Raw genomic sequence first — 27,565 nt, forward strand, 5'->3', positions numbered from 1 at the left:
CCAGTGTGGAGCGGCAGCTGTTCTGTACTAAATTGCTAGCTTAATCTCATGAAATTGCTTGCACTAATTCACTTCACCGTACCGATGAGTTTGTGATGGCATAATGCTGAGCTATGGGGGTTTTCTGCTTCCCTGTACACAGCACTGTGTCTTTCCTCCTTCGTGCTCTGAGCCCAACGCCACCCTTGAGCCGGGAATGAATTGTAACAGCCTTGGGCACTAATAGCCATGGTGCAAGATCAGGAGCCTTTCCTGAGCCATTACAAGATCATGAGATGGCCTAGCTATCATGGCAGCATCCAGGTGGCAGAAAACACGTGGGAAGGATTGTGTTTTCTCTTAATGAGAGGGACAAGATGAAGTCAATCCGTGCATCAGCATGATGAGTAGCCAGGACAGCATATTTCTCATTATTTTGCAGAAATGTGTGGATATTTAAAAAATAGAAGTTCTTCTACTAAGTGGAAATTGTTCTGTATTCCTTCACTGGTATTAGTGTACCAGTTTTATCCTTTTTATTAAAACACTTATCCCTCTTGATAAAGGAAGGGTACAGTGAACTGGACTTTTAGCTGTACAGTAAAAATGATTAGGATTTGTTTTGTTATGCTCAGTGTTATTTTTGAAGTGTTGCAGAAAGAGAGCCGGGTGTTAAAGTGTTATGTTTATTTTCACCCTAATAAAGCGATCCCAACAGCCGAGCTTGTGCTGCTTAATTTGTTTCCATGGAGTGATATTGTAATTCTGACGTACTGAAAAATTGCCTTGCAGAGACTCATACTGCATTTGTTGCTGAGTGCATCTTTGATATAACATTTGTTATTGTAGTGCTTGGGGTGTCTTCAGAGGAGTAATATACTAAATGAACCTGGCTGAATTATCCCTTTAATGTAGAACAGAATTTTGCATTAAATTTTCAGCTTATTTCAAATGTGTTTTGCCAGCTATTGGTCTGCCCAGGAATAGAGCCAGTATATCAATATAAAATCAGAAAAATCCTTAGCTCTCTATCTTTGGGGAAGCTCTCAGGTCGTTCCAATTCTTTTTTGTTAGACGAGCAGACAGCGTGAACTCCTGTATTTATGCCTGCCTGTCAGTTTTTTTATAGCAGAAACACGAATGACTGTTTGTAATGCAGGATTAGCCTGTCTCACAAAATGTTATTGGAATTAGACCTGACTAGAGAATGACTTTTTTTTTCTGTATTTATAGATTGTAGCCCGCATCAGCTTTTTGCACTCACAGGATCACTTTTCCTCTTATGTTAGAGTAAATATTGAAAGGCATATGAATTTTTCTGGATCTGCAGAGATAAAATGAGAGCTGTATATACCCGCCTGCCAGCAAAATGTTAAAAGATTGTACTATGATGTCCTATTAGACCTCAAGACTAGAAGGACGGTTTGTCTTGAACACAGGCATTTTTCATAATTATGTTGCCTGCAGGGTTACCACCTGCCCTAATTTGATCTGATTAAGGTAAATGCAAAACTGTCCTCATTTCAGAAGTGGAACTTTGCCATGTTCCATCACAGAGAACGATAGTGCGTGCATGTATTGCTAGTGCAGAGGAGAAAGAAAAATATTAGACTTAGGTAGCAATTAAAATTTCAACTCCACTACTAGACTGCAGGTTACTCTTTGGCAATTACTTCATTCTTAAATATTCTTGAAATGATTTTCTGTCATGAAAACACAGTGAAAGAGAGAAAATCCTAGCCACTCGTCTAGATATGTCTGTTCTATTCTGTGAGACGTAATATATTCCATGGCTTTTTTAAATTCTTTTTTTGGTTGGATGGGTTTATTGTCCATGAACATTTATTTTTAGAGTAACCCGGGCTTGCCATGTAGTCTGAGTCATTTGTGTAGCAATTTAAATAATTGTCTAAGCTCTCAGTGAAACAGTCTTATAAACACTGCACAGACCAAAGGGATAGTATTTTTCATATACTGTTTGTACAGAACGACATCATATCCCTGGGGGGGAAAAAAAAAAAAAAAAAATGAATTCCAAAAGTTGCAAGAAAAAGCATTGTTTATGGGTCACTGAATATTGTTTGCCATTCTCCTTTCTCCGGTAGTAATTTTGTGCATGCTTATGCATGTGTAGGAGTAAGAGAGTGAGACCTGCATGTGTGCATCTTTTTTTTATTTTTACTTTTTTTCAGATATATTTTCACCTTGGCATATTGATTTTCCTTTTATGTGGATGAAAAATGACCTTTAAAAAATTGCATTTTAGTATAATTTAACACTACTTTTTAATTATGGAGATAGAAACCTGTGTTTGTTTTCTGGCATCTGACCACATCTTTTTTGATAGTACAATGGCTATTCTGCGTTACACAGCCTGCATGGTAACCCACTTGGTAGTAGATGAGTGAGAGAGAAATGTACTGCAGTGTGAACTGCCGATGCTTTTCTATCTCTGAATCTCAAAATTAGAGGAAAATAGTTTTCTTAATTCAAGTTTTAAGGGAGAAAAGAAAAAGTATTATCTAAATTCGATTCTCAGCACTAGGGCTTTACAATATACTTCAATTATCAAGCTGTTAGCTGCAAAATGCCTGTGTGAACTTTGGTTTAATTTTAACTTAGAAATCTGCTAGTGATTACTACATTGCACCTTTTTAATCTAGCATTCAGAAATAAGTCTCTTCAAAACTTGTCCATCAGTAGCTGACAAATGAAATTCTTCTATAGGTTGTGGGTTGTTGTTTTTGCCTCATGTTGACTTTTATTCGGGAATAGTTAGGCTTTCCCTGAGAAGACAGTCTTATTTCTTGCATAGTCTCTAACACATGCTGAAAGCTCCTGACCTCTCACTTGCCTTCTCAAAAGGACTGATCATCATCAAAGGCCAGTGCTAGCATGAAGGTGGGAATTTGAGAGAACAGAGTTAGCTTTGGAGATTTCAACTACTTTTTGAATAAAAGATGAGAAAGCCTTTCATGAATCAAGCTGATTGAGCTAAAAACGTGCTATACTGAGAGTGAAGAGTTCCTTTTAGCCCAGATCCCAGCAATAAGATTTCCATGACCAAGATTTACATGGCAGAAGGTAATATGCCTTCCAGAGGAAGTTTAGAGCAACTGTGTTATATCTCAACTGAAAAAAAAAAAAAATCACCAGTTGTGTTAGAAGTCTCAGACGTAGTGATTGTCTGACTCTTTGATGTTATAGTAATTGTAGGATTAACTTTCGCTAATTAAGGAGCTTTAAAAAAAGAAATTATATTTCTGTAAAAGCTGCTTAAATTTGACATGTCAGTATTTGTGCTGAAAGAAGGAAGTCTCCTTATTTCTGCTGTTGAAGCTGCTGTATTTGAGCAGTACATGTCCTTGTTCAGTTCTCATTACTGATAGACAGCATAGCATGGATTTCATTTTCTTGCACAAGTTCAGTATTCACTGACTTCACTGACAGCTACATGGGTGAATTTACACCTATAATTTAAATTGGAGTATTGAACAACCAGATGGTGCAGACAAATTAGTCTGTATTAGTCAAATAAGTTTGCACTATGGCATGGTCGCCATGAAGTCTTAGACTCTTGGGCAACACTGAATTTCATTTTAGAAAATCCCCTCCCTGAGACAGATTCTTTTGACAGTTCATCTTACAGTGGTGCAGCATATACAGAGAACTGGCAAAAATAACAAGTGCTGGCATGCTGGCATTGTGCAGCTCTTTACAATATAAGGGTTGGAATGCTGTTGTGAGCAAACATGGCTTGTTGAAGTATTGTCTTATGCAAAAAGCAAGCAAGTAAACAGGTTCTAAACTGAAATGGCAGGTCAATATTCCTACTGATATTTTCTGTTGTAAAGATTTAAAGAAAGAGTCTAGGAGGTAATTGCTAACATGGTTCATTACTTTGGGTCATTTGGCTTTAAAGCGTCATTAAAAACCAGTAGATGCACAGTGAAGGCCAGAGCTGTGTGCAGTATGAGACAGCCGGGCCAACAGATTTTTCTCTAAAGCATCTGAGATGCTCTATTTGCCACCAGTAGTCAAACTTTATGTGATCCTGTCCCATCTATGTTGCAGTCCTTTTGCAGATTTTTTTGCGCTAGTGCTTCGAAAGAGCAAAAATACTTCTTGTGTCCCTAGAGGATTTTGAAGGTAGGACACACATAGAAACAAAAATGTAACATGTTCAGCTGGGCAACTAACATCTCTGGTAACTGTCAGAAATTCTGTTCTGAAAATCAAGCTTTTATGAAGCTTTTGCTAATATTAGCTTTAGTAGCCTTTTTGATGGCAAAATAATGTATACGGGTTTTTTTATACTTTTTTTTTGTTGTTGTTGTATTTTTTTGCTGAATTCAGCTATTGGAAGTCTGTCAAGACAAAAGAAAATGACCGTAATACTGTTTGGCAGGACTATTAATCAGGACAAAAGGCCATTTAATTCTGAATTTTAACAGCAGCTACAAAAAGAAGCAAGGAGATTTCTTACTGCAGATTAAGCTTTGCAAAAAGGGGCACTTGATCTTTATTGTGTCTTTATTGGCGTACAGTCTTTTAAACAAAATATTTTATTTCATATATAAACCCATCTTCTTGATAGAGTAAACACGTGCAAGCAACATTTGCTTATTTGTACCTAAGCCAATTTGCTTGAACTGAAGAACTCTATATCTAAAGACTTCAGAAGAGCTATAGGAAAGACTTGTACCATGTTGACCTCTGGAGATGTCAGCCAGATGCCAGTATTTCTTGTTTTGCCCTCTGGTTTAACATCAAAAAGTGGCAGAGCTGAGCTATGCAGACTAAATACATACCTATTGACTTCAAAAGGATTGAAGTCTATACTCATTTCTTCTGAAAATATCTCCTTGTACATCTTTTTTTTTTTTTTCACTAAGAATCTGTATTATTTAAACACTAATTCATTTCAGGTTCACATTTATTTTACCATACTTTCTGCTTATCTGGAAAAATATCATCTGGTAACAGATGTTGTCAAATGACTTGTGCAATCAAAGAACCCAATGTGACTTTTTAGTTTCCAGTTTTACTGAATATGTTATTTCCTACACCAGCTGTAAGGTGGATAGTATCAGATATGTAGGTACTAAAAGGCTGTCACCAGATTAAACCCTGTAGTCAATAGCACATTTACAAACAAATAAATAATCGGATGTTTTAGTATGCCCAACAGGTTAAATGCTGATTATAGAATCATAGAATTGCTCAGATTGGAAAAGACCTTAAAGATCATCAAGTGACTTTGACATATATCTGTAGCTAAAACAGATTCCTGAGAAAAGTTCTGATACCTATAGATAAACAGGAAACAACCCCTGTGCATCCATTGAACCAAAGGTCATTTGTTTTTCTTTCTTGGTGAAAAAATATTCCACAAGTGAACCTATCTCAGTCATAACAGATCATCAAAATAGGTATTGGAAGAAGTGTGAGTTAGTGGGTCTGGGAATTTTAGTTTGTGAATACGGCTCAAATGCATAATCACCATTGAGAATTCAGGAGGTAAATAAATAAGATCTGTTGTTAATAAATGAAATCAATAATTAAACCTAGTGTTTACAAGCTGATTTCATGAGAGAGTTCTGAGTCAGACTTGTGATTTTACCATTAATGGTGGTTAGCACCAATTTATCTTACAGATAAAGTTGTGTGGCCACATGAAACTCCTTCATTTTAAGATCTGCATCTTTAAAGCTTGGGGCTTGACATGCTAAATTATTCACATAACAGTTCTGTCACTTTATTTCTTTAAAAATTAAACATTTCTTGCACAAAGCATGGTACGAGTAAACAGTGTAAGTCTAGAAAGTAATGAAGCTTTAAGCTTGGTTACATTAAAAAATTATCTAGGTAACACTTAAAAGAGAAAAAAAATCAGTAACTTACTATTTACAAAGATATTGCTCATTAAGATTGTAAAGAAAAATTGGGAAATGGATGTAATTATACAGTTTTGAATAATCAATTGGAAGAGATTTCCATACCTTTCACAGTGCATGACTACAAACAGTATTCCAAACATAAGACTTATGTACTTATGTTCCGTAAACTACTTACTTGATATTTTGCACAATTTCCAGTTAAAAAAAAAAATTGTGCATTCCAGACAATCTCTTTGGTTTTGTGTTCATGTTCTTCATGTTCACGTAACTTCAAAGATGAGAAAAGGTCACCTGCAACATCCAAACATTTAATTAACAAAAATGCAGTGAACAGACATCTTGCTTTGAAATTGTTGTCTGTTCCCATGAGAGCGACAGTACTGTCACCAGCATGGGATTGCTTTTCACTGGAACAGACTCTGACAGTATAAAGGCTTATTTTTGCACCAATATTCCAATTAGTTGAACAGGTTGGAAGAAACTGAGAAAATGACAGATCAAACAAATGCATGCTAATCATGGGATTTCAAATCTGGTGAGTCTGGTTTTGTGTGCAAGTCTCCCCTGACTCCCTCTTTGTGTTATGCAGTTACCGTTCCTGTTACTATCACACAAAATGGGGAGCTGGGCTCTTTTTGTTGTTCTGCTGCCATTTTACTGAGCAGAGCTTGCTGTGCTGTACTGTGCTGAGCAGTTGAAGTTTGCTTGTGGGGTCACATAGGAGCTGGCTGTGCCCTGGAAAGAGACCCTTTGTAACAGGCACCTCAGAGCTGCATAGCTTCCCTTGCTACTACTTTCCTGCACACACAGTCAACTACAGGACTCATCACTACTATAGTGCAAGCACCGCCCTTCAAGTTCTGCTTTGCCAAATGTTTAGAATGTATACTTTTTTGAATGGGAAATATTGTTCCTATTGGTGATCATCAAATATTACTCAGTGCAATCAGGAAAAAAAAAAGGCAGACATCTGTTAATTTTCTAAGCACAAAGTGGTTATTCTCACGTATTTGAAGCGTTTTTCAGTTGCAAGCTTGGTTTAGCAATTAGTGCTGTGGAAAGACATCCTTTGAAGGACACCGATAGATATGCTTACACAGTTACGTTCTGAACTGAAAAAAAGGGTATGTACTTTTCAGAATTAACAACTTTTGATGCAGACATAAAATTTAAGTGAGAAAAATTGAGTTACGCTGTGTTCATAATACAAGTGCTCAGCTTAGTGCAGGGAGCTAAATGTTACAGAAAACTTATATGCCTAATGCATGTGCAGAAATTATTTGGATTGGGACTGTTGGGCAGAACCAACCCATCTAACCATAGAAATCTAAAAGTTAGATGTATGAAACCTAATTATCTAAGACTCCACAATCAGTGGAAGGAAATGGATGTCTCCTTTGTGTCTATCTCAGACAGAGGGAATTAACCTTTGAAAGTGTATGCTTCCTTCTACTGACTACAAAGGAAGTGTGCAATGAATAAATGGACCTTGGATATCTAATATTTAGATGCTTAACTTCCAAGCATTGAATCTCACCCAACTGTAGAGCTTTGGGAAAGATGAAACTTCACAAGCAAAGGGGGAAATAGTGCTACAAACCTATGATTGAAGTTAAGATGTAGAATGCAGTTGTAAAAGAGGGGCGTATCTGCTTGTAATTAACAACTACTGAAGACATTGGGTCTGAGGAGAACGTTCACCCCTACATATGAAAAGTAGTATGTTTATCATCAACATTCTCTTCAATTTTATGAAGCTCACTTGTTTATTTTCGTGGGAGTTTATATAGTCTAGAATCTCTTGCTGTGAGGGCCATTGAAGTGCTGAAGCTGTCCAGCAGACCACCAGAGCAGGGCCAGCAGCTCATCCCATACCCCCATCCTATCAGGATGTGGATACATTGTGCATACATTGGCTCTACCAACTGTATTTGCAACTGCTGTCATTTTATTGTTTTTATTTTGCCAGTGTAATCACAGAATCATAGAATCACAGAATGGTTTGGGTTGGAAGGAACTGTAAGGATCATGAAGTTCCAACCTCCCTGCTACAGTCAGGGCCACCAACCTCCAGATCTGATACTAGACCAGGTTGCCCAGAGCCTCATCCAGCCTGGTCTTGAAAACCTCCAGGGACAGAGCATCCACAGCCTCTCTGGGCAACCTGTTCCAGCACCTCACCACTCTTTCTGTAAAGAACACTGATTTAAGTTTTCCTTTGCTTTCTGACTGGAGAACATAAACCATACAAAGTGATAGTTTTAAGTAGAAACAAAACCAGAAGCTAGTTCTGTGAGAAAAAATATATATATGTGAAGAGTTGGGTAATTAAATTGGTGGTAGTTTGAAACACAGTTTAATTACAAATTGAAAATGTATGTTCAGAACTGTTCAAATCAGGGGATTTATGCTGTTAGGAGACATTAAACTGGCCTTCTTAATTTTTTTTTTTTTTTTTTCCCTCACAAATGTACATTCCCTTATAGGAACAGATTAAAAATGTCTTCGTGTCCTTATGAAGAGAATACCACAATGTAAATTGTAAATGTACACTTGTAAGCAGCATTTGGAGTGAAACAATAATGCAGTGTGGGATTCAAGTAACAATAAAATGATTAAAACAAATCATCTGGTATCTGATAGAACATTTAGAAAAAGTAATAATCTTAAATTTAAGCAATGGATAAAAGCTTAAATAAAAGCAAAGAAGTTGCTTGCAATGGGTTTATAAAGCTACTAGGTATCATCCTGTTGTGACTTAGTTTCCTACTTAGATTCAGGTTCATCCTTAAACTATGACCCATGATTATGGGTCATATCCCTTAGAGGTCAGTAGAGTTATGTCACAGTAAAAAGTGGTATAAATAAAACCTAAAGATCTGCATTGATATTATATTTCTTATATCTTAATGTGCCTCCATAGCAGACAAAAGCTTGAAACAGCCCTTGTAGCCAGGAACATATGAAACATAGAGGCTTGAATGTCAGTTGAAAGAGGGAATTAATAAGCCCTTTAGCTGTCATTTTATCAGTCTGCAGATGTCCTCAATCCTGAGTTTCGGCTTCTGATCAAAGGCAATTGTGCATGCCTTTGGATCATTTGCTTTAAATGCTCATTTTTAATTGTTGCTGTTTTATTATTATTATTATCTAAATATTTATATATTTTTGCTTGTATGTGTAGAGATTTCCTGTATATCTATGTTTCTTTCAAGTAATAATTGGGAGAACAGAAATGAAAGTTTTTGGTTAATTGTTAAGAATATGAAATGTAAGGGTTTCTGTCCTATAGAGGACGTATAATTTAATCCTCAAAGCATCCTACACAAAACAGCAGGAATCTTCACAGTGCAGATTGTTTATTTCACATGGCAAGTTCAAGTTACAAACCAGAAAGAGAAAATGCATTTTTCTTGTAAGCTTTCATGTGCACGGTTTGCCAGTGAGCCCACTGGGTGTGGTGCTTGTAATAATTTTCAAGTTCCCATGTATGTTTGCATCTACATGTATAAATCAACAAATGTGTGGGTGTTTTTGTGGGTCCGATGAAAAGTATTTCTTAACGGCCTTCATTGAAATAGGTATTTTAAAATCTTTTTTAATTTATGGAATGGTTATTTTTTATAGCCTTTGTCTCTAGTGCAGCAACTTAACATCACTCAAGACTTTTTCAAATCTCCCAAATGTTTGATGAAAAAGGGTTATTTTACAAAGGTTTGCTTACAGAACGGATAAAACTAAAGTAGAATCATAAAATCACCAAGGTTGGAAAATACCTGCAAGATTATCCAGTCCAACCACCTGCCTATCACCAACAGTTCTCACTAAACCATGTCCCTTAACACAATGTCTAAATGTTCCTTGAACTCCTCCAGGTTTAGTGACTCCACCACTTCTGTGGGCAGCCCATTCCAGGGCCTGATTACTCTTTCAGAGAAGTAGTATTTCCTAATGTGCAGCCTGAATCTCCCCTGGAGCAACTTGAGGCCATTCCCTCTAGTCCTGTCACTAGTTACACAGGAGAAGAGGCCAACTCCCAGCTCACCACAACCTCCCTTCAGGTAGTTATAGAGAATGATAAAGTCTCCCCCGAGCCTCCTCTTCTCTAGACTGAACAATCCCAGTTCCATCAGCTGCTCTTCACCAGGAGTGTGCTCCAGACCCCTCACCAGCTTCATTGCCCTTCTCTGAACACGCTCCAGGTCCTCATTGTCTTTCTTGCAGTGAGGGGCCCAAAACTGAACACAGTACTCAAAGGTGTGGCCTCACCAGTGCTGAGTACAGGGGGACAGTTACTTCCCTGTTCCTGCTAGCAACACTATTTCTGGTACAAGCCAGGATGCCATTGGCCTTCTGGGCCACCTAGGCAAGAAATATGAAATATCAGAAATATATCCAGAAATATCCAAAAGGAAAGATGTTTTTATCTTATTTCTTTTATGCGTCTTCATTATTTCCATTTTTTACTCAAATTATTTTTTCTTCCAATTGCTTCTGCAATGTTTATCATGTCAAAGATTATCATGCAGCATTATATAAAATCAATTGTCTACAACAGTTAGAAATTCCTATAGAAGTGTACAATCAATGCAGATATTTTCAGAAAAAAGAAATATATAAGAAAAAAATGTGATTGTAATTACATGGGATCTTGAGAATAAGAAAGAGGAACTTTATTTTAAGCAGTAACTTTTTATCTGATGCTCATCTATGACCACACAGGGGCTGTGGTCATAGAGAATGAGAAGAATAAAAACCTATTAATAACAAATCGCTCTAAGCTGAACTTGCACATTCAGATACACACATATCCTTCTGTGAGGGGATGGAAAAGATGGGTGGAAAGGATAAGGATATCTTGGGTTTCATTAAATGGGAAGAAAGTAATATTTATTGAGAGAATAAGCAAGTAACAGAAAATTCTTACAGTATGCTTAAATCTTGGCTGCCTTTTAAAGGGTTCAGTGATGAATTTATGTTGATGTTGCATTTTCCACATGTAGCTCCTCTGAACAGAAATAGAACCTTTACCAGCAAGAAGTCTTTAGAATGTCATTTAAATCAATGCCCTAGGTAGAAGAAGTTAAACCACTGAAAGACTTGTACTGTTACAAATGTGTCCAAAATAGGGTTTTTGCCTTTTTTAGTTATGCGCTTGCAAGTATAAAGGCTTTTCCCTTTGTATCCGTAACACAGCTACGCCAGCAGGAGTTGCGAGTGTAGGCCATGCCTCATTGCCTTTGAGTGAAGCCGTGGTGCTGATGGAGATTTCCTGACAACTGTCTCCAAATTCATTTACATCTTTTTAATAGCAGTCATTAAGGGTGAGAGGTAGCTGTTTGCACTTGCATCAGCAGAAAACAGGTTGATAAAAATTTTAGTTCCTCCCATATTCTGCTTTTAATTCCTTTTAAGGAATTTTCTCTGTTCACAAGCAGATGCTTCAACTTATGGTAAACAGAATAAAGCCCAGATTGCTTTCACAGTCTGCACTCTTGTCCCTTGCCAAACTTGAGTCTAGTATTGCACAAAAGTGATAAGCATGCTTGAGTTTCATCACCAGGCAGGTAATGACAGTCTGAAGCGATGAGTAAGGTGCATATCGTGTAGCATGATGTATTGTTTCTTACTGGCTGGTACAGATGTAAAAAATGTTTAAACCGATTAGAAAGTTCTGCCAAATCTCTCTCCTGCCTATGTAGTTGATTTGTGTATCACACTTGTGGGTGACAAGTACATATATGTGAAATGGATCGTGTCTGGGACAGCCAAAAGTAAAGTGATCTGTGACACCTGCAGAGCCTATCCTTCAGGGAATCAGGGAAAGCCTTTATAACACTCAGAGCTGAGTCCAAACTTGGTATGTGAATCAGAATGCAGCTTTGGGCACATCCAAGTTTCTGTTGTGAGAGCTTCTTTTAAAAGACCTCTTGGGTTACACTAAGAGGCTGGTAGTATCTGGCAGACAGTGCTGCCCTTTTCATCTTGCTTTTGTTTCTAGTCCTTTGGGGAAAGGGCTAAAATATACAGAATATAACCTTTCTACGTGTTCTTGCTAGCATGCTTTGACATGTGGAGGGATTATTTGATAGATGGTTTTCAGCATTCCATTGCCTACAGAACCATGGCTTATCTTTCTAATCTTCTAAATCCAACATAATCTGTATATTCTATCCTCTCTGTGTGTATGTATCTTATAGCTGAAACTGCACTGGCAGGGACTTCTAAAGTGGCTGTGTTTGTTTCTTTCCAACAGCTGGCTGTCCAGACTCCTTGATTAAAGAGGTTCATCACTTCAGGATTCTGGGAGAAGAACAGGTGAGTAAGAATCTCAAAGTTAACGTCTTAATGTCATGAAAGATAGACACTAATGAGACAGTTTTGTCTCTCTCCAGAGAGGCAGAGTATGTCTTATGACCCCCAATGACCTGAAATATGGGGGAAAATGCACACAGGAGATATATGTGCATTTTTTTTTTTTAATTCTATCCATCAGCCTTGACAGGTTATTAATTGGTACATCTGCTATCTGCCACAGCTTTTCGGCTTTAGACTACAGCAGTAAACAGGCTCTCTAAAACAGCAGATAGACAAACAATCTGAGTAAGGGACTGATATTTACCGCTGCTTCGTATTATCCATCTCTCTTTTTTTTTTTTTTTTTTTTTTTTTTTTTTTTTGCCTACTGTCTCTTTTAAAAGAATGTTTCTTATTCATAATTATAGCTGTGCTTTGCACTGACAAAGCTGTTTCTATACAGGGATCTTAGAAAAGCATGTGAGGTATGCTTTACCACACTCACAAGATGGTCATAGTTAATGTTTTGTTAACAATGAAATCGATGTACAGAGATATTGAGATAATAGCCTTAAATGTTGAGAGGCAAGTTGAATTGTCAGATACTCAGTGCTTCTGAAATTCAAGTTGTCAGTGTCTCAAGTATCTTTCCAACTGTACTGTTATGAAGCCCAACTGCCTACCGTAGATTTGCTATACGTACTAGGGACCAGGTGCCTGAAAGTTCAGCATTGGTGCGTTGTACCTCAGAATATCTGCTTTTGTTAAGGAACATAGCCCCAAGGGTCTTGCAGAAGGTTATATGAAGTCTATGACAAAGGCAGGAGCATGTCCTGAAATGTTAATTCAAAGTCTGATAACTTAGCTGTTAGATCAGATTATATTGTCTAGAACATCCTGTTCCTTCACCTTTCCTTTTCACTATCCTACAGGCATATTTTTCTTACAGTTAGGACTGCTGGTACATTTTCCAGACTTTCAATTTTCTTCCACTAGTCCCTCACTTCAGATGTTATAGAAAATCAAGCAAGTCCGCAGGGACTAAGTTTCTTCTTAGCAAGAAGAAAGCAGTAAGAGCAGTGTGGCAGGATTTGTCTGGCAAAAATAGAAAAAAAAAAAAAAGACAGAAAACAGGGTAGGCCAGAAGAGAGACTACTAACAGGAGTCTAGTGAGACTGAAAGTTCAGATAGAAGAAATGAAAGAAATGAAGACTGGGATTGATGGGGCTGAGAGACTGGTGAGGACTTGCTGACAAATGGAGAGCAGAGCAAGATGAAGCTTGAGGATACTGGAGGGATGGAGCTGGCTGGTCAAAGATTGAGTGTCAGGGATTAGAATCTGACAAGGAACTGGGACCGAGAACTGGAAGGGACCAAGTACAGAAACTTGCTGGAAGAGACTAGTAAATAAAGGAAGTATATAAATCTGTATGTAATGAGCTGGCAAATGGTGAAGATAAGTGGAAAGGGAAGGATAGAGATATGAAGGCAAAGTAGGAAACAGCTAAATGAAAAGACTGAGTAGGAGTGAGAGGTCTTGGGCCAGACACAAATGATAACTCCACTGGTAGTGGTCTGAGTAGTACATCCCAGCCTTGGTAGTAACCACTGACAGAGCAATAGAATTTAGTTGATGAACTTTCTGTTGTGGGTTTGTTGGGTTTTTTTCTGTTTCCTTTTTAGAAGCAGAAGTGGTAGGCATCAAAATGAAGGCTTAAAGAGTTAAGACTGCAGATCTGACATTAGGAGATGACAAACGTTGCCTACGTAATCTTTCTTTATTCCACTCTCCTACCTCTACATCTTTTCAGTATTGAATTAAATGATTATATACATGATCGTCAGAAGTGAGATGGTATGCAAACCATGAGGAACCTTAAAATAAAAGATAATTTTTTGCCAGTAGTAAGAGAAGTCTTGAAGAGAGTGGAGAATTTTAATCAATAAAATTTTGCTAATCAAGTAAATACTATATTTTTGCCACTCAGAATATTTGTGGTTTTTTTACTGACTTTCATAATTAAATTACTCCAATTTCTAGTGACTACACTTGAACAGATGAGAAACTTTTGTTAGCAAGCATTAGGAGTGTAAAAATATGCAGCTAGAAAGTTGTTGTACAAAATGGACCAGACCTGTAAAGATTTGTCTTTCTCTGAAACTGGCTGCAATAACAGGTTATTCAAGTACAATGATTATCATTACAGTCTTAATATATGCCTTTTCAAGTAGTGAACATTGCTATGCTATTTGAATAATTCTCTAAACCCACAAAGGTGTGAAGAATATTGCAGTTACATTGTGTCTCTATAAAAGCTTTGTCGTCTTGGATCTACTGATGACCACAGTAGCTCTTGTTTGAAATCAAAATGCCCTTTGATAGTTAAGGAAAAGTGGGTGCAAAAACAATATTAAAAATAATAATAAAAAAATTAAAAAGCCTAAAATACATCTAAATAAAGAGAGGAAGGAATTTCAGGGGAAAAAAATTATTGTTATCTAGTAACTTCTCATATTTTTGTTATGTATTTACCGTTTTAAAGGATTTATTTTTTTCTGTTTTCATGCATACTAGATAGAAAATTCGTAATTAATTATAGCACTGTTTTATCAATCAACAAATCCTTTCTTCTAATCCAAGCAACAGTCAAGGAATAACAGAGGCAGGTTACTGCTACATGACGAAGCTTGATTTATTTTTAAAATGCTTATGTATTTAAGGCCAGATTATAAAAGCAGAATGGACTATTGTGATAATCTTTTCTGATCTCCTTTAGAATCCACATTACATGAATTTCTTGGATTAATTCTTGCTTAAACTGGAGTACATTGCTGAGAAAAACATCCATTATTTGCTTACAAATCTCTTAAAAACATTAAATCCTATTATACCTTTCAGCAATGAAAGATAAAAAATGCCAGTCTCTTTCCTTTCTACTACTCTACCAGCGACAGCACCCTTCCTACTTTGTGTAACTGCCATTCCTCAGTGTCCAGATACCTTATATTTCCAGTTCACTTTGTTCTATCACAAGGCAATAAATGATCATACAAAAAAAAAAAAAAAAAAAAAGGCTCAAATGTATGAATGTGACTCAGAAAGAGCTATCATACCCCTAAAACAAGCCTAAACAATTTGTTTTTACAGCAAAAGGCAGCCAGACTGACAAATGTTTCAGACAGAATAAAGGAACCTGTTAGTTTTACATGGGCATTTCCAGTGTAGCTACTTGCAAGTTCCAGTTAAAGCAGTGGCTGCCCAGTAAGTTACATAATTTCCCCACTAGAGGTTTCTAGTTATTCATCAAAGATTTGCCTTAGTGCTTTTGGACATGCATGGACACAGCTCAGGTTCAGATCACAATAAATAATGCTGCTTCCCAGACAGAAATCCCAATGTGCAATTGTGCCCTATGCTGGTTCTCCCTAGAAAAATAGCTGAAAAGTAAGCTGTTTGATTAAAACCGCCTGACCAACAGCTCTGACAGCCCCGTAGAATGGATTCACTTGTTCATTACTTCTCTTCTCAAATTATTGCAAACTTTATCACTGCTGTTCTGTGTTCCTTGGTTTTCTTCACAGTCATTGATAAAAATTTTAGATGGCGTAAGTCCAGGAATCAATACCTTCAGGATCTTCTTGGAAATATATCTGCCTAATGATGATTACCTATTTACAATTATATTTCAGACCTGCCAGATAGTTAAATTTTAATCCTCTTAATATATGGCATATTAATTTTGCATTACTCTAGATACTTAATCAAAATGCCAGGCAGCACAAAGACAAATGTCTTAGAGAAGCCTGCTTCTTCAAGTCTTACTTTTATCAACAAAATTTCAGTCAAAATCAATAATCTGTTTCTAATAGAAAACAATGATATCTACCATTTCTTCACTGCGTATTTTTTTTTTCCAGTAAATAGTGAGTTTATATATTTTTTAATTAATGTCAATGAGAGATTGGTGTTGAGCTGCTTTAATGATCAGTCCACTGAGAAATGTGCCTACCTACCTGTCTGTCTATCCAAATAAACTTTCTTTATCTGTACATAAGCACTGAATGAAAATGCTCAGAAATAAATGCTTTATATTTTACTTGAAACATGAGGAGTTACTGATTAATATTTGCTAAAAGTTCTATTATAATAAAATTGTTTTCCAGATAGTCTAAATTCTCATTAGTCTCTTTGACATGCACATCTCCCATGTCTCCTATTCCCTCAGGAAACTATGTGGTACAGGAAATTCATTCTTGCTAGAAACTCTATCTTTTAAGATTTAATTGGAGACATCAAGGTAGTTTTTAAACAGGGAATTGTTTGTAGATTTTATGGGAAGAGTCTATATGGTGAAATAGAAGAGTATAAGCTCTGCTGGTACATGATATGCATTGTGGATATCTAACTTACCAGATATAATTGGCTTCCAAAGTAATTGATTTAAAATGCAACACAAATGCATTTACCAGCAGATTGCTACCCCATTCAGTAATGGAGACTTTGAGAAGGTGCCAGAGAGTATGACCTAGAAACGTCTCCAAAGATAAGCCTCTTCTAGAACTGGAGAAAATAAAAAGGCTTATTCATGTCTTGGATCATTATTCTTTTTCTGGTTGCTGGTTTCCTGATATACTACATGAATGGAAGAGATGCAGGAAAAAGTTCATAAAGCAGCTTTGACTGGATTGTTTTGGATCTCCTTTTCACACACAGTACCAGTGCACAAAAGCCTGCACAAGGCAGAGAGATGAGACTGTCCTGGACATGCAGCTCCACGAAGGATAAAACCTGAAGCCATCTAACTGGCCTTAGTTCTGTTGAGCGTTTTCTTGCAATTCAATGTCGCTATCCATAATCCATCATTTTTCCCTAGCATAATGGATGCAGTCCAACCTGCTGTCTAACCGCTTCACTTCATAGGTACCTTGAGAGATATTCAGGACAGGGATGAAAGATTTATTAACTGGTGAGCTATTGAGAAAGAGCACAATATAAGGAGGCTACAATCTCCTGCAGCAACCATTTGCCCTGTCAGGCTGGCTGTCTCCTAGTAAACATAAATGATTCTACAAGTCATGATCATACAAGCTGCTTACAAATATATGTTAAAGATGCAGTAAATATGAGCTGTGTCCAAATACAGTGTAAGGCTGGTAATTCAAAAAGCCAGTGCCAGAAACAGCAGAGAGCACTTTAATTCAGACCCCAACACTATGATATACCAACATAGCAAGATGACTTGCAGTGAAGTGTTAGAGAGTCTCCCTAATGACTCTCTGAGAAATTTCCCTCTTCTCCCCAAAGTGATAAAAAAAATCTTGTTTAATTGTTTAAATGGAATATTGTGATTCATGAATAAAATAGCAGCTACATCTGAAGGCTGGAAGGGAAAACAAATAATGTAAGAGCAGTCTGCTGCTATACCTGAGTGCCCCCAACAGGTCACAGAACAGATGAAGCCGATCACATCCTAGTGGCAGGAGAAGAAGCTGCAAAGTAATGTATAGCTACGCTTCTCTACTATATCATCTGCTCTGACAACTTTGCAGAATGTATTGGCCAGTTTCTTGATATTTTGACAGGGGAATGATCAATTTTAACAGATCTCTTCTACCAGCTACTACTGCAGCTTGTAGCACTGCTCACTTTTTCTTTACGAATGTCCTGGTGTTTATATCCCTGAAATCAGACGAAGCCTGAATGGAGATACTCATTCCTTATGAGCTGGGGGAAGCTTTTGCAAAGAGTACTCTGTTTTGAAAATCAGCAGGTGCACATTCCCATGCTTTTCAAAGGTGGTGTGGGGTTGTGCTCTCTCTTCCCATGAGATGTAACTTTAGAAGACATGGAAATCTAGTATGAAAAGAGCACAGTATGAACAGAAATCATATAACATTAATTTGGATTTTATAAGGATTGTGCAATACATGTGTGTGGCAATGTTTTTTTTTTTTTTTTTTTTGCTTGCATTATTTACTAGAGTTTTTTTTTTTAAGATATGTTACAGAACATTAGTATTTTTTTGTCTTTTTGCATGTCTCCTAACAATCTTCTTCCTGAAGTAACTGACACCCATGTGAGTTCCTCAGCTCTGTTGCTTCTGGATTACCAGAACTTTATACTCTTTGTGTTCTTGTCACAGACAGAGCATTCCTACTTTCTTACTCTTTTTCTCCAGGTTGCCTTTGCACTAGAGTAATGACAGAAATAGAAAATGAAGGAGAAAGAAGCGAGAAAAGTACTTGTGATCAAAACAATTATTTTCTTGTCTTGTCAAAATCAAACAAAAATGTCATTTTGTGTAGGAACCAGATTTCCATGGTTTATTTCTCTATAAAATCTATCAATGAAAAACATGCTTCTAAAAAATAAAAAATAAAAAGAGAGAGAGAAATTCTCTTCCACCCAGCTTTTATTGAACGCAGAGGGAAGATTTGAACTCCAGTGTTCAGGGTCTCAGGCAGGTGTAGCAAGTGAGAATTCTTATATCCCTTAGGTGAACTTGATCTGCTTTCATGGAATATGCAAACACTGACTCTTGTGGGATGAGAAGTGCAATTCCTTTGAGCCATTCTCTACTTCAGTGAATCTCAGTTGCACAATTTACAAAAGCATAAGTTACGAGCCTTGAAGGTTGCCACTTGTAGGGGACAAAGGAATGCTCACAAGGTTCTGGAGGAATCTAATGTTGTTTCCCAGCATTCAGTCTATTCACACTGATTCCATAAATACCTGCTGGAAAATAATAAAACTTTCAGTAGTTTTTTAATATGGTGTCAAACCATACAGTGTGCTTAGTCAGTTTTCTTCCCTGTGTTGTATTGCCTCTTATGTATTCAATTTCACTTCCTATACATGTTTCTCCAATGTTCTCTCTTCATAGTATTTTTTCTTTATTATTATTTTCATACTCCTCACCATGTGCTTTCTACCATTCTGTGCACTACAGTCTTCCAGAAATTTCTTTCCCCTTTCTCTGTCCTAGTTTTATTTCGTGCATAAACTGTGTTGCATTGGTCTAGTCATGGGTTCCTTATCTGAAGTGTTTTCTTGAGGCTGCCTTATGCACTTTCCCAAAGTCATTCAAATTGCAGCCCTGTGTAAGGCGATTTTCTTTCTGGTCTCCTCTGTGGTGCTCAGTGACCCTGAGGGAGTAAAAAGCTGATGCTTTGAACTCGATCTTCCCATTCTATCCAGGCAGTGGAACCCAGTAACTCAGGAAAAATAAACTAAAGGTAGTCCAATGAACCACATAATGGTGGACAACCATCACAATCAATCTCTTTTTAATCTATTTTTTAAGTCATTGATATGGTGCCTCTTTTTATAAGTGGTTTTGCTATTCCAATGTGTGCTAAGGGTTTTATACATTAAGTTACATAATTGCATTATGTAACTAATTTTATTTTATTTTTGTATGTGTATAATACATATAAATAAAGTGCTTAGTCTACATTATGGACTAATAGGCTACACAATCTAATTTTGAAACACACAGATGGTTATTTGATTTATATGAGCAGTAAAAAGAATTTGACTCCAGAAAGTAGATTTTCTTTCCTCTGAGACCATTGCACACAGATTTAAAAAAAAAAAAAAAAAAAGCAAGTAATTAAATTATCTTTTAGAGATTAGAAATTTTGGCTTTATATCTACCTGTTTAACTTTTGTCCAGAGTTCCCTCTGAGGCTACTACTGAGAGGATCCTTCTAGGGTTAAGGGGAAAAAAAGAGGAAAATAAAGAAAAACTATGGCTAAATTTTAAAAGCAACTTTAAAACACATAGCACAGGGCATATTAAAGCATAACTTGCAAGTTACATAATATAGCAAGAAAGCACTGTATTCACAAAGTATATTCCACAAGGGTTTTGTGCATCCAGGTACATTTCAGGTTTGTCTTAATATCTAAATCTCAGTGAACCTTAAAGTAGAGCAATGTATAGTTGACCGTGTTTCATTCTTCTATCACCCCAGTGATTTCAATTATATTATCATTGATTTACAATATTAAGTGATTGAATTTCCTCTGGTTGAAAACCTGGTACAATTCAAACTCTCCAGGGATATCACTCCAATCTGCAAAGTGGGGAGCAGGGAATAAATGGTTACTGTTATCCAATTTCTGTGTCCATGTCATAATATAATTTATAATCATTTATAGAAATCATTTCTAAAGGCCCTGACAAGTCTTTTTGAGCAAAACTTGCATGAAAGACCTTTATGATGTAGTTAAAATACCAGAAGTGGAGCTGGGAATTTTTTCTACTCAAAATTCTATTTAATAGAAAGTATAGATTTCGGTTGGCTGTGACTTAGCAAAACAAGGGGAAATTCCATGGCAGAATTCTGGTTTCACAGAAAAAAACAATGATTATATTTTATGAGTATCTTGTTTCTGTACGTTTATCTGTCTTAGCACTAATTGTTTGGAGTAAATCATATTTTTTAGACTTTTTTTTTCTCCAAATACATATTGAAATACATGATTTTATGGTGAATCTGGCAATTATATACGTACCTAAATTTCTAAGGCATATTTCTAATGTCTTGCATGCTTTGCACAGTAGCTGATTTCTAGCAGCAGTAGACAACTGGTGATTTCTGTGTAATGCTATGCCTCTCATTACCATAGTATTTGATGTCCTCATGACTATTAATGGATTTTGCCTCTCAACGCTACAGTGAAATCAGCAAGTATCACTCCACCTCCTTACAAATGGGGAACCGATGAGAAGCATAGATTAAGTGACTTACGTGAAAACCACAGGAAGGCTGTGCTACTGACAGGAATTGAAATCAGGAATGCCAGTTCAGTCCAATTCTCCATATATTACATTTTTTCAGAAGTTTTTCCTAAAACTAATTTGCGATATTGTTCTTACTTTTAACATGTAGAACACTTCCCTTGGTGAGCGCATTGCTAAATGGGATGCACACTGCTAATAATTGAGTAATAGATACTGTGAAATATTTTGAATGAACAGAAGAGTTAGTCTTCCAGTGACAGCTCTGTAAGTGTTAGATATCTAGCTTAAGTTAGTATTCTGAGCTTCAGCTAAAACATTTCTTCAGGGTGATTTATCCCACCTATCTTAGACATTACATTTAAGTAGGGATAAATTTCCTTACTGGGATAACTGCCTCTTCATGTTCGATATATTTGGAGCCTATATGATTTGCTTTGGTTAAATGTTTAATTTTTGAAGAAAGAATGTTGAGTAGGTAATTCACAGTCTAACTTACTTGGATTCTTAATCCTTAGATTAAAAAAATAGCTTGGCCCAGTGATTTAGGATCAGAATTATTGGTTCTGAAGCAACTATTATGAGAGTTACCTACTGTCAGGTGTCAGTACCTAGCAAATTGATTTCTCTTTATTGTTAGTACAACAGGGCGCTCTAAGGCTCAGTTCTTCTCATGCTAAGGCATATATATAAAAGAGAAAAGACGAATTGCATCCTGTCTCTCTCTGTTGAATGAGTCTAAGCAACTCATATGACCATAGGTATCATCACTACATCATCTACATCATCACATGTAGAAACTGGAATGAAATTAAATGAATACTACTTTAAATCTCCATACAGGTGATGAAAAACACAACCACATACTCCAAAGTCATTTACGTGCTTTTGCAAACTGACTCTTTTTAAGCATATGGATTACGTCAGGACTGTGTGATATGTATGGCTGTGTTATATCAAGAGGAAATACCTCTGATAGATGTAATCTGTCACTATATTAAAATTGTTGATTAATAATTCATTAATACTGTTTTGGTCCTTTACAAACCTTTTGTAAATGCTTCTTAATGTAAAGTGAGACATTTTATTTCAGATCACAGAATACAGTATATAAATCAGCAAATTATGCATGATAGAACATGTATATATTCTGCTACTACGTGTTTTAGTCAGTTTCTGAGTTTAACTGAGATACTATACAAGCACAAGGAAAAAGGAAAATGGCTTCTTATGACAGATCACTGAAACAGCTTGCCCAGCAAGGTTTTGGATGCCCCCTCCCTGGAGGTGTTCAAGGCCAGGCTGGATGGGGCTTTGAGCAAACTGGTTTAGAGGGAGTTGTCCCTGCGTATGACAGAGGGGTTGGAACTAGATCATCTTAAAGGTCTCTTCCAACCCAAAATGTTCTATGACTCTGTGATATTGTAAATGTACCTGAGCTTTGAAAATTGGAAACTAGTTGATAACTAGATATCAAGATGCGCAAATGCACTTTGTGTGGTCTTTCCAGCCATTGATCCACTCGCTTGGCTTTTATTGTGTGAAAATCACTGATAAGAGTGCTATAATTATGGATGAACTCTGTGCTGAACTCCTATAAAATACCAAACTTTTCAGGCAGAATACAACTGCTTTGTCCATCTTGCCAAGAGGACCATTTCCTACCTGCAGCTTAAGAAGACAGATTGATTCCCATCTTACCTATCTTGTGCTTTTGTGAATCAAAAGAAAGGGAGAGGTGACCAGAGCAGTCTCTTCACAGCCTCTATTTTAAGTTAGAAACTAGAAAGAATATCTTTTTTTTTTTCAGCTGAGAATTTATAATGGGAATGCTGACAGAATCGCAACCAGGTTTTTGTTTGTTATCCAAGAAAAAGGGAACAAGCGGATTTTCATGAGCAATTACAAGAGAAAAATTTATGAAGCACTAAATACTGTTGTGAGCACTAAAGTTTGTTTTGTTCCTTTAGCTCACCGTAAAGTCATTCTGCTCTAAAAGAAAATTCATGCTACTCCCTTTTTCTTTGGTCTTTTAGATTTTCCTGTTTTCATGGGGCTGTTTAAACCAAATTCTTTCATTTATTTCACCCTACAGTAGACCAGATTTATAGGTGAATGTGTAGCTTGGTTTACAGTGGTTTTATAGCCACTAGGGTGGAACTGCGCCAGCGCAGAGCCCTAGAGTGGATGTGATTTACATGCTCACAGCATGATTTGGACTTGTTCAGTTTATCTCAGTTTGAAAACACGATAAGTTAGACTACGGAAAGTTATTGCTATGTCATCAGTCATCTTAGAGTGGGTGTTTTTTTGTCTCAGAGGATAGAATAGGTGTGTTATTCAATATTCCTGTATGTCATTGTGTCCACCATTAAATTGGAGACATTTCCAAAGCCCTCCAGGTTATTTGTATGGGACTAGATGAAAACTGCAGAAAGATAATTTCCTGGAAGACCCTGGAAGTAAAACCACCTGCATCTAATATTAAATTAAGTGAATCTGAGACAACTATTTTATCAATCAATATCATGAAATGTATTTTGGAATGGAAATTGACTGACCAATTTTTGCAACCCTTTGGCTCAAAAATACTATCCTGGGTCTTTCTGTGGATTCTTTTCAATCTGTACACAGCATTTATCAGTGTTTGTTGATGAACTATGTTTATGATTTTTACAATAGTTTTGGTATATCAATATAAGAGTTCTCATCATTATTCACAGGAACAATCTGCTAGTTTCTTGATTTTAGTGTCACACACAGTTTTTGAGTTCTTTAAAAGATAGCTGAATGACGCCTACATAGTGAATTGGAGCAAAATGGGCCCTGGGCAATCTGATCTAGTGGGTGGCAACCCTGCGTATGGCAGAGTTGAAACTGGATGATCTTTGATGTACCTGCCAATCTAAGCTATTCCATTACTCTATTATTCTATAATTCTATGAAAATGACACCTCATTTAGTGATCTACGCAGTTTGAAGCATTTGTCAAATAAGCTGAGCTTAGCACGTAAGCCCTTAGGACAGCTGACTCTATAGGTGGGATGGATTCAAGCCCTAAGTTTGTTGGGTTGTTTTTTTCCTTTGCATGCAGTCGGAAGTTTAATGCCTGTCTATTGTGTTGCAGTACAACCGCTACCAGCGCTATGGTGCGGAGGAGTGCGTGCTGCAGATGGGTGGCCTGCTGTGTCCAACTCCCAGCTGTGGCGCAGGTCTGCTACCTGAACCAGAAGTGAGGAAAATTGTATGTGAACCAGGCAATGGAATAGGCTGTGGGGTAAGAACATACATTTTTCTATCAGCTCTGTGGAAAACAAATGCTTTTTTAGGATATTAGAAAAGGTGGGAAATAGGGCTTTTTCTTCTTCCAATGGTGACTCTGAATCACCCTTTATAAGAGAATGGGATACTATAACTCTATAAACTATTGAAATACAGTACCATGGCTTAGGAATGACTACTTCATTGTGCAGACTTTGTCCATTCCTGAATAGTTAAAGACACTGAGTTGTACAAATGACGGTCCAAACATGCTTTGTTTTTTTCTCCTTGCACTCAGCAAAAATGTGCAGAATCTTGACTAAATCATTCGTTATTATACTAACACCACCTTTCTTCATTCATAAATGAGAAAAAGAAGACAAAAAGAATAACCGGTTGGTGATACTTCAGTAGCATTTGTAATATATTTTAAGATATACAATGAAAAGAAACACACTTTTAAGTAGAGACTGTGCACAATTAAGGGTGAAATTTTGGAAAACAGGAGCCAATGACACTTGGAAATGTTTTTGCTAATAGGTCAAATCATATAGGTCAGTGATTTTTTGGCAGTAGAAATAACATTACTTTTCAAGAATCAGTCTGCAGGGAAAACAGAAATATGCAGAGAGAAATCTATATATAAAAGAATCTGTTAAATGTTATGTCAGTGTGACTGATATTTTACTAAGTGACTGTTTCTATGTTCATGTTACTGAATTCCATGCAGGATGAGAGAAGAGAAAATATCTGTATTTATGAAATATTATCATGCGCCTGCTGTTGTCTTTCTTGTGGAAAATGCACTTTTTATTGCAGTTTTGATGTTGCTCAAACTGATAGCATGGAAGAATAATTGTTTGCCGAACTAGGAAGTTGCAGTAACTTGTCTTCTCTGAGTAGGTTAGCATCTGTCGACCTTGGTAAAACTTTCTATCTGTCCATGCAGTGGTGCATGTAGAACAGAGTGCTCCCCAGCCTCACTGAGCAGACATAGGGCAATAAAATAAAGCAGAAGGTGGGAGAGTAATAAGAAACAATACTGAGTAAATGAAAAGAAATGCTTCTAGATTAGCCATTAGGGATTGTTTAAGAAAGATAAAATCACAAATAATTTTTACTCTACTTTCTGCCTTGAATTGATACAAATCAAACAGCGTTTTGCAGCTTCATTCATCATCATTTTGAATCTGCAAACACCCTGTAAATAAATTTCACAAAGCATAAAGGATTGGTGTATTGCTTAGCTTAGCGAAGTGTTCTGTTTCCTTCAGTGGAATCTGTGTTGTGTTTGCTAGTGACCAGATCTACAGTCTGGAGTTTAACCTCACCCTTTGTTTGGATTACGTAATGCCTTTAACGTTATGACTTACATTTCTCTGGGACTGAAATGAGAAGCAAAATACTGGTTTGTAAGCCAATTGTTACTGATATTAAGGCCCTTCCTCAGAATCTGTAATGGAATGTGGTGAAAAAAACGTCATTGAATCTTTCGTTGCTCCCTGACAAATGATAAACTCAAAGATTCATGGCAGAATCCTGCCCGCTGTGAGAGTCCAAGCACTATACATATGATGTCCTGCTTTGTGCAACTGACGTATCTGCATGCTGTCCAACTAGAACTTGTGCACAGATAAGGCTTTTTTTTTGTTTTTTTTCCCCTCTACAGAGGAAAAAAAAAAGCAAAAAACAAGTCTTATGTTCTTTACAATATCTAATGCATAGAGTTGTGGTGGACAGGAACTGTTCTTAGTATTACAAGTGACTAGTTCTACTTCATGACAAAGACGAAGGATATTTCTGCTTCTCTCGAGTGTTTCTAAGCTTCCTCATGGTGACAGAGTCTCATTCACTGCCTTCCCAGAGGCTACAGGCCCAGAGCTGGGAATGGCAGCACATAGACAAAAGCAGGGAGGAAAAGGAATACCACAGCATCAGAGGGCGATGGCCAAGTCAGCTGCTGGTGAGAAACTCATTAAGCTGGCTGAAGATAAGGATTTGCCTACAAGGACACCAAGACAATTAGAAGAGCTGTTTATTTTTACTCCATCTTCTGGAGTCACTTTGAGTGTTTTTCATTTAGAAAGTTAAGCTGTGGTGATACTTTTTTCCAGACAAAACCTGGACATTTTATTGTGAAGGCCTTCCAGTCTTTGTGGAATAAGTGTCAGAGAAATCCAGGCTCAGACACTTCAGAGTTCTGGGTTCTTTCACAAACAAATGTAGTGCTTTACAGGCTCAAAGAAGGAATATCCTTTTTGTTCATGCAAATAAATTCAGCAAAAGATGTCTTGCAATATTTACCTGTGCAGCTCAGGTTAGAGACAAGTTCTTTGGTGAAGCAGCTAAGCAAAGAAATATGGCAACGTTAATCTGAAGATCCTCTGTGAGTACATGTGTCATCCTCTAAGCTACATTTTAGATGCATAGAGTTTTTTGGGGGTATTTGAATTTCTGTCTATTGGTAAAGTTCAGATAAGTGATGACATCAACTTAGCAGAAGAAAATAGATCTAACATGAGACGTCACTCCTTCACCCAAAAGCCACCTTAGATAAATATGTGTCTGCTACACAGAACAAATGGATTGCTTGGATCTGAATTGCAGTACAGGGAAAGCTAACAACTGTCAAGCAGTTAAGGATTTTAATTAACAGATGAGATTGATCAAGGGAGGGAGCGGGGAGAGCTTTTGAAGAGAAAGTTGAGACAGTAACTGAAAGATTTTTCAGAAGCCATTTTAGAAGAAGCCAAATAGAGAATAAGTTGGTCAAAGGGGATTAAGGTAAAATAACTATTCCATTAATCAGAAAGGAAACTATGTGAAGCAGTCCCAAATAGGCAAGGATGTGACCAACCCTGTAAAAGAATGAAAAAAAGATGAACAGGTGACTGAGCCAGGCTAGGATGCAGACTTTTTGCCTTTCTCAGTTTTTCTGTGCTATGTAAAATGAGGAACTAGAATCTCTTCTTGCAAAATAATTGCTATCAATGTCTATGGAGAGCAAAATACACCTCCAAGAGAGTGCTCTAAATTTGTTAAAGGGCATCTATGAAAATTAGAGACAGTAGATTTTGCTTTGTCTCAGGAAATTTGGAAACACCAATATAAAAACAGCCTGGAGAATATCTAGATAGAACTGTACCAAGAAAATGATCATCAGTATATTTACTCTTTACATTGAGTTGGTGATATGTATTCAGGCTTTCAAGCAAAGAAATTGAACAAGGAGAGATTTATTTTGACTTAGAAAGTAACATGCTGAAATATTTTTTAATGATCATGAACAGTCATCAGCGATGTCCATGTTGTGCTACCATGGACTGACTTCACTCGCCTACTTTTTTTTGCATTTTTTATTATTAACCATGAACATATTAA

General features: G+C 36.9%; 1 protein-coding gene across 4 annotated transcripts in view; it reads left to right on the top strand.

Moving 5' to 3' along the window:
- The window catches only part of PARK2 (parkin RBR E3 ubiquitin protein ligase), a 680,874-nt gene that overhangs the window by 545,993 nt on the left and 107,316 nt on the right, over window positions 1-27,565 (top strand). For 3 of the 4 annotated variants that reach the window (XR_005858705.2, XM_419615.8, XM_046939192.1), the window contains 2 exons: window positions 12,136-12,197; window positions 24,051-24,200. Coding sequence is in view for 3 of the 4 variants with exons in the window: in XM_419615.8 (XP_419615.4) it covers window positions 12,136-12,197; window positions 24,051-24,200 (212 nt within the window). In the remaining variant the exon portion in view is untranslated. Of the gene's footprint in view, window positions 1-12,135; window positions 12,198-24,047; window positions 24,201-27,565 lie in introns of all 4 variants that reach the window. The other variant, XM_040698150.2, reaches the window with a different exon arrangement.

Source organism: Gallus gallus, chromosome 3 (genome assembly GCF_016699485.2).
Source record: "Gallus gallus isolate bGalGal1 chromosome 3, bGalGal1.mat.broiler.GRCg7b, whole genome shotgun sequence".
NCBI lineage: Eukaryota > Metazoa > Chordata > Aves > Galliformes > Phasianidae > Gallus > Gallus gallus.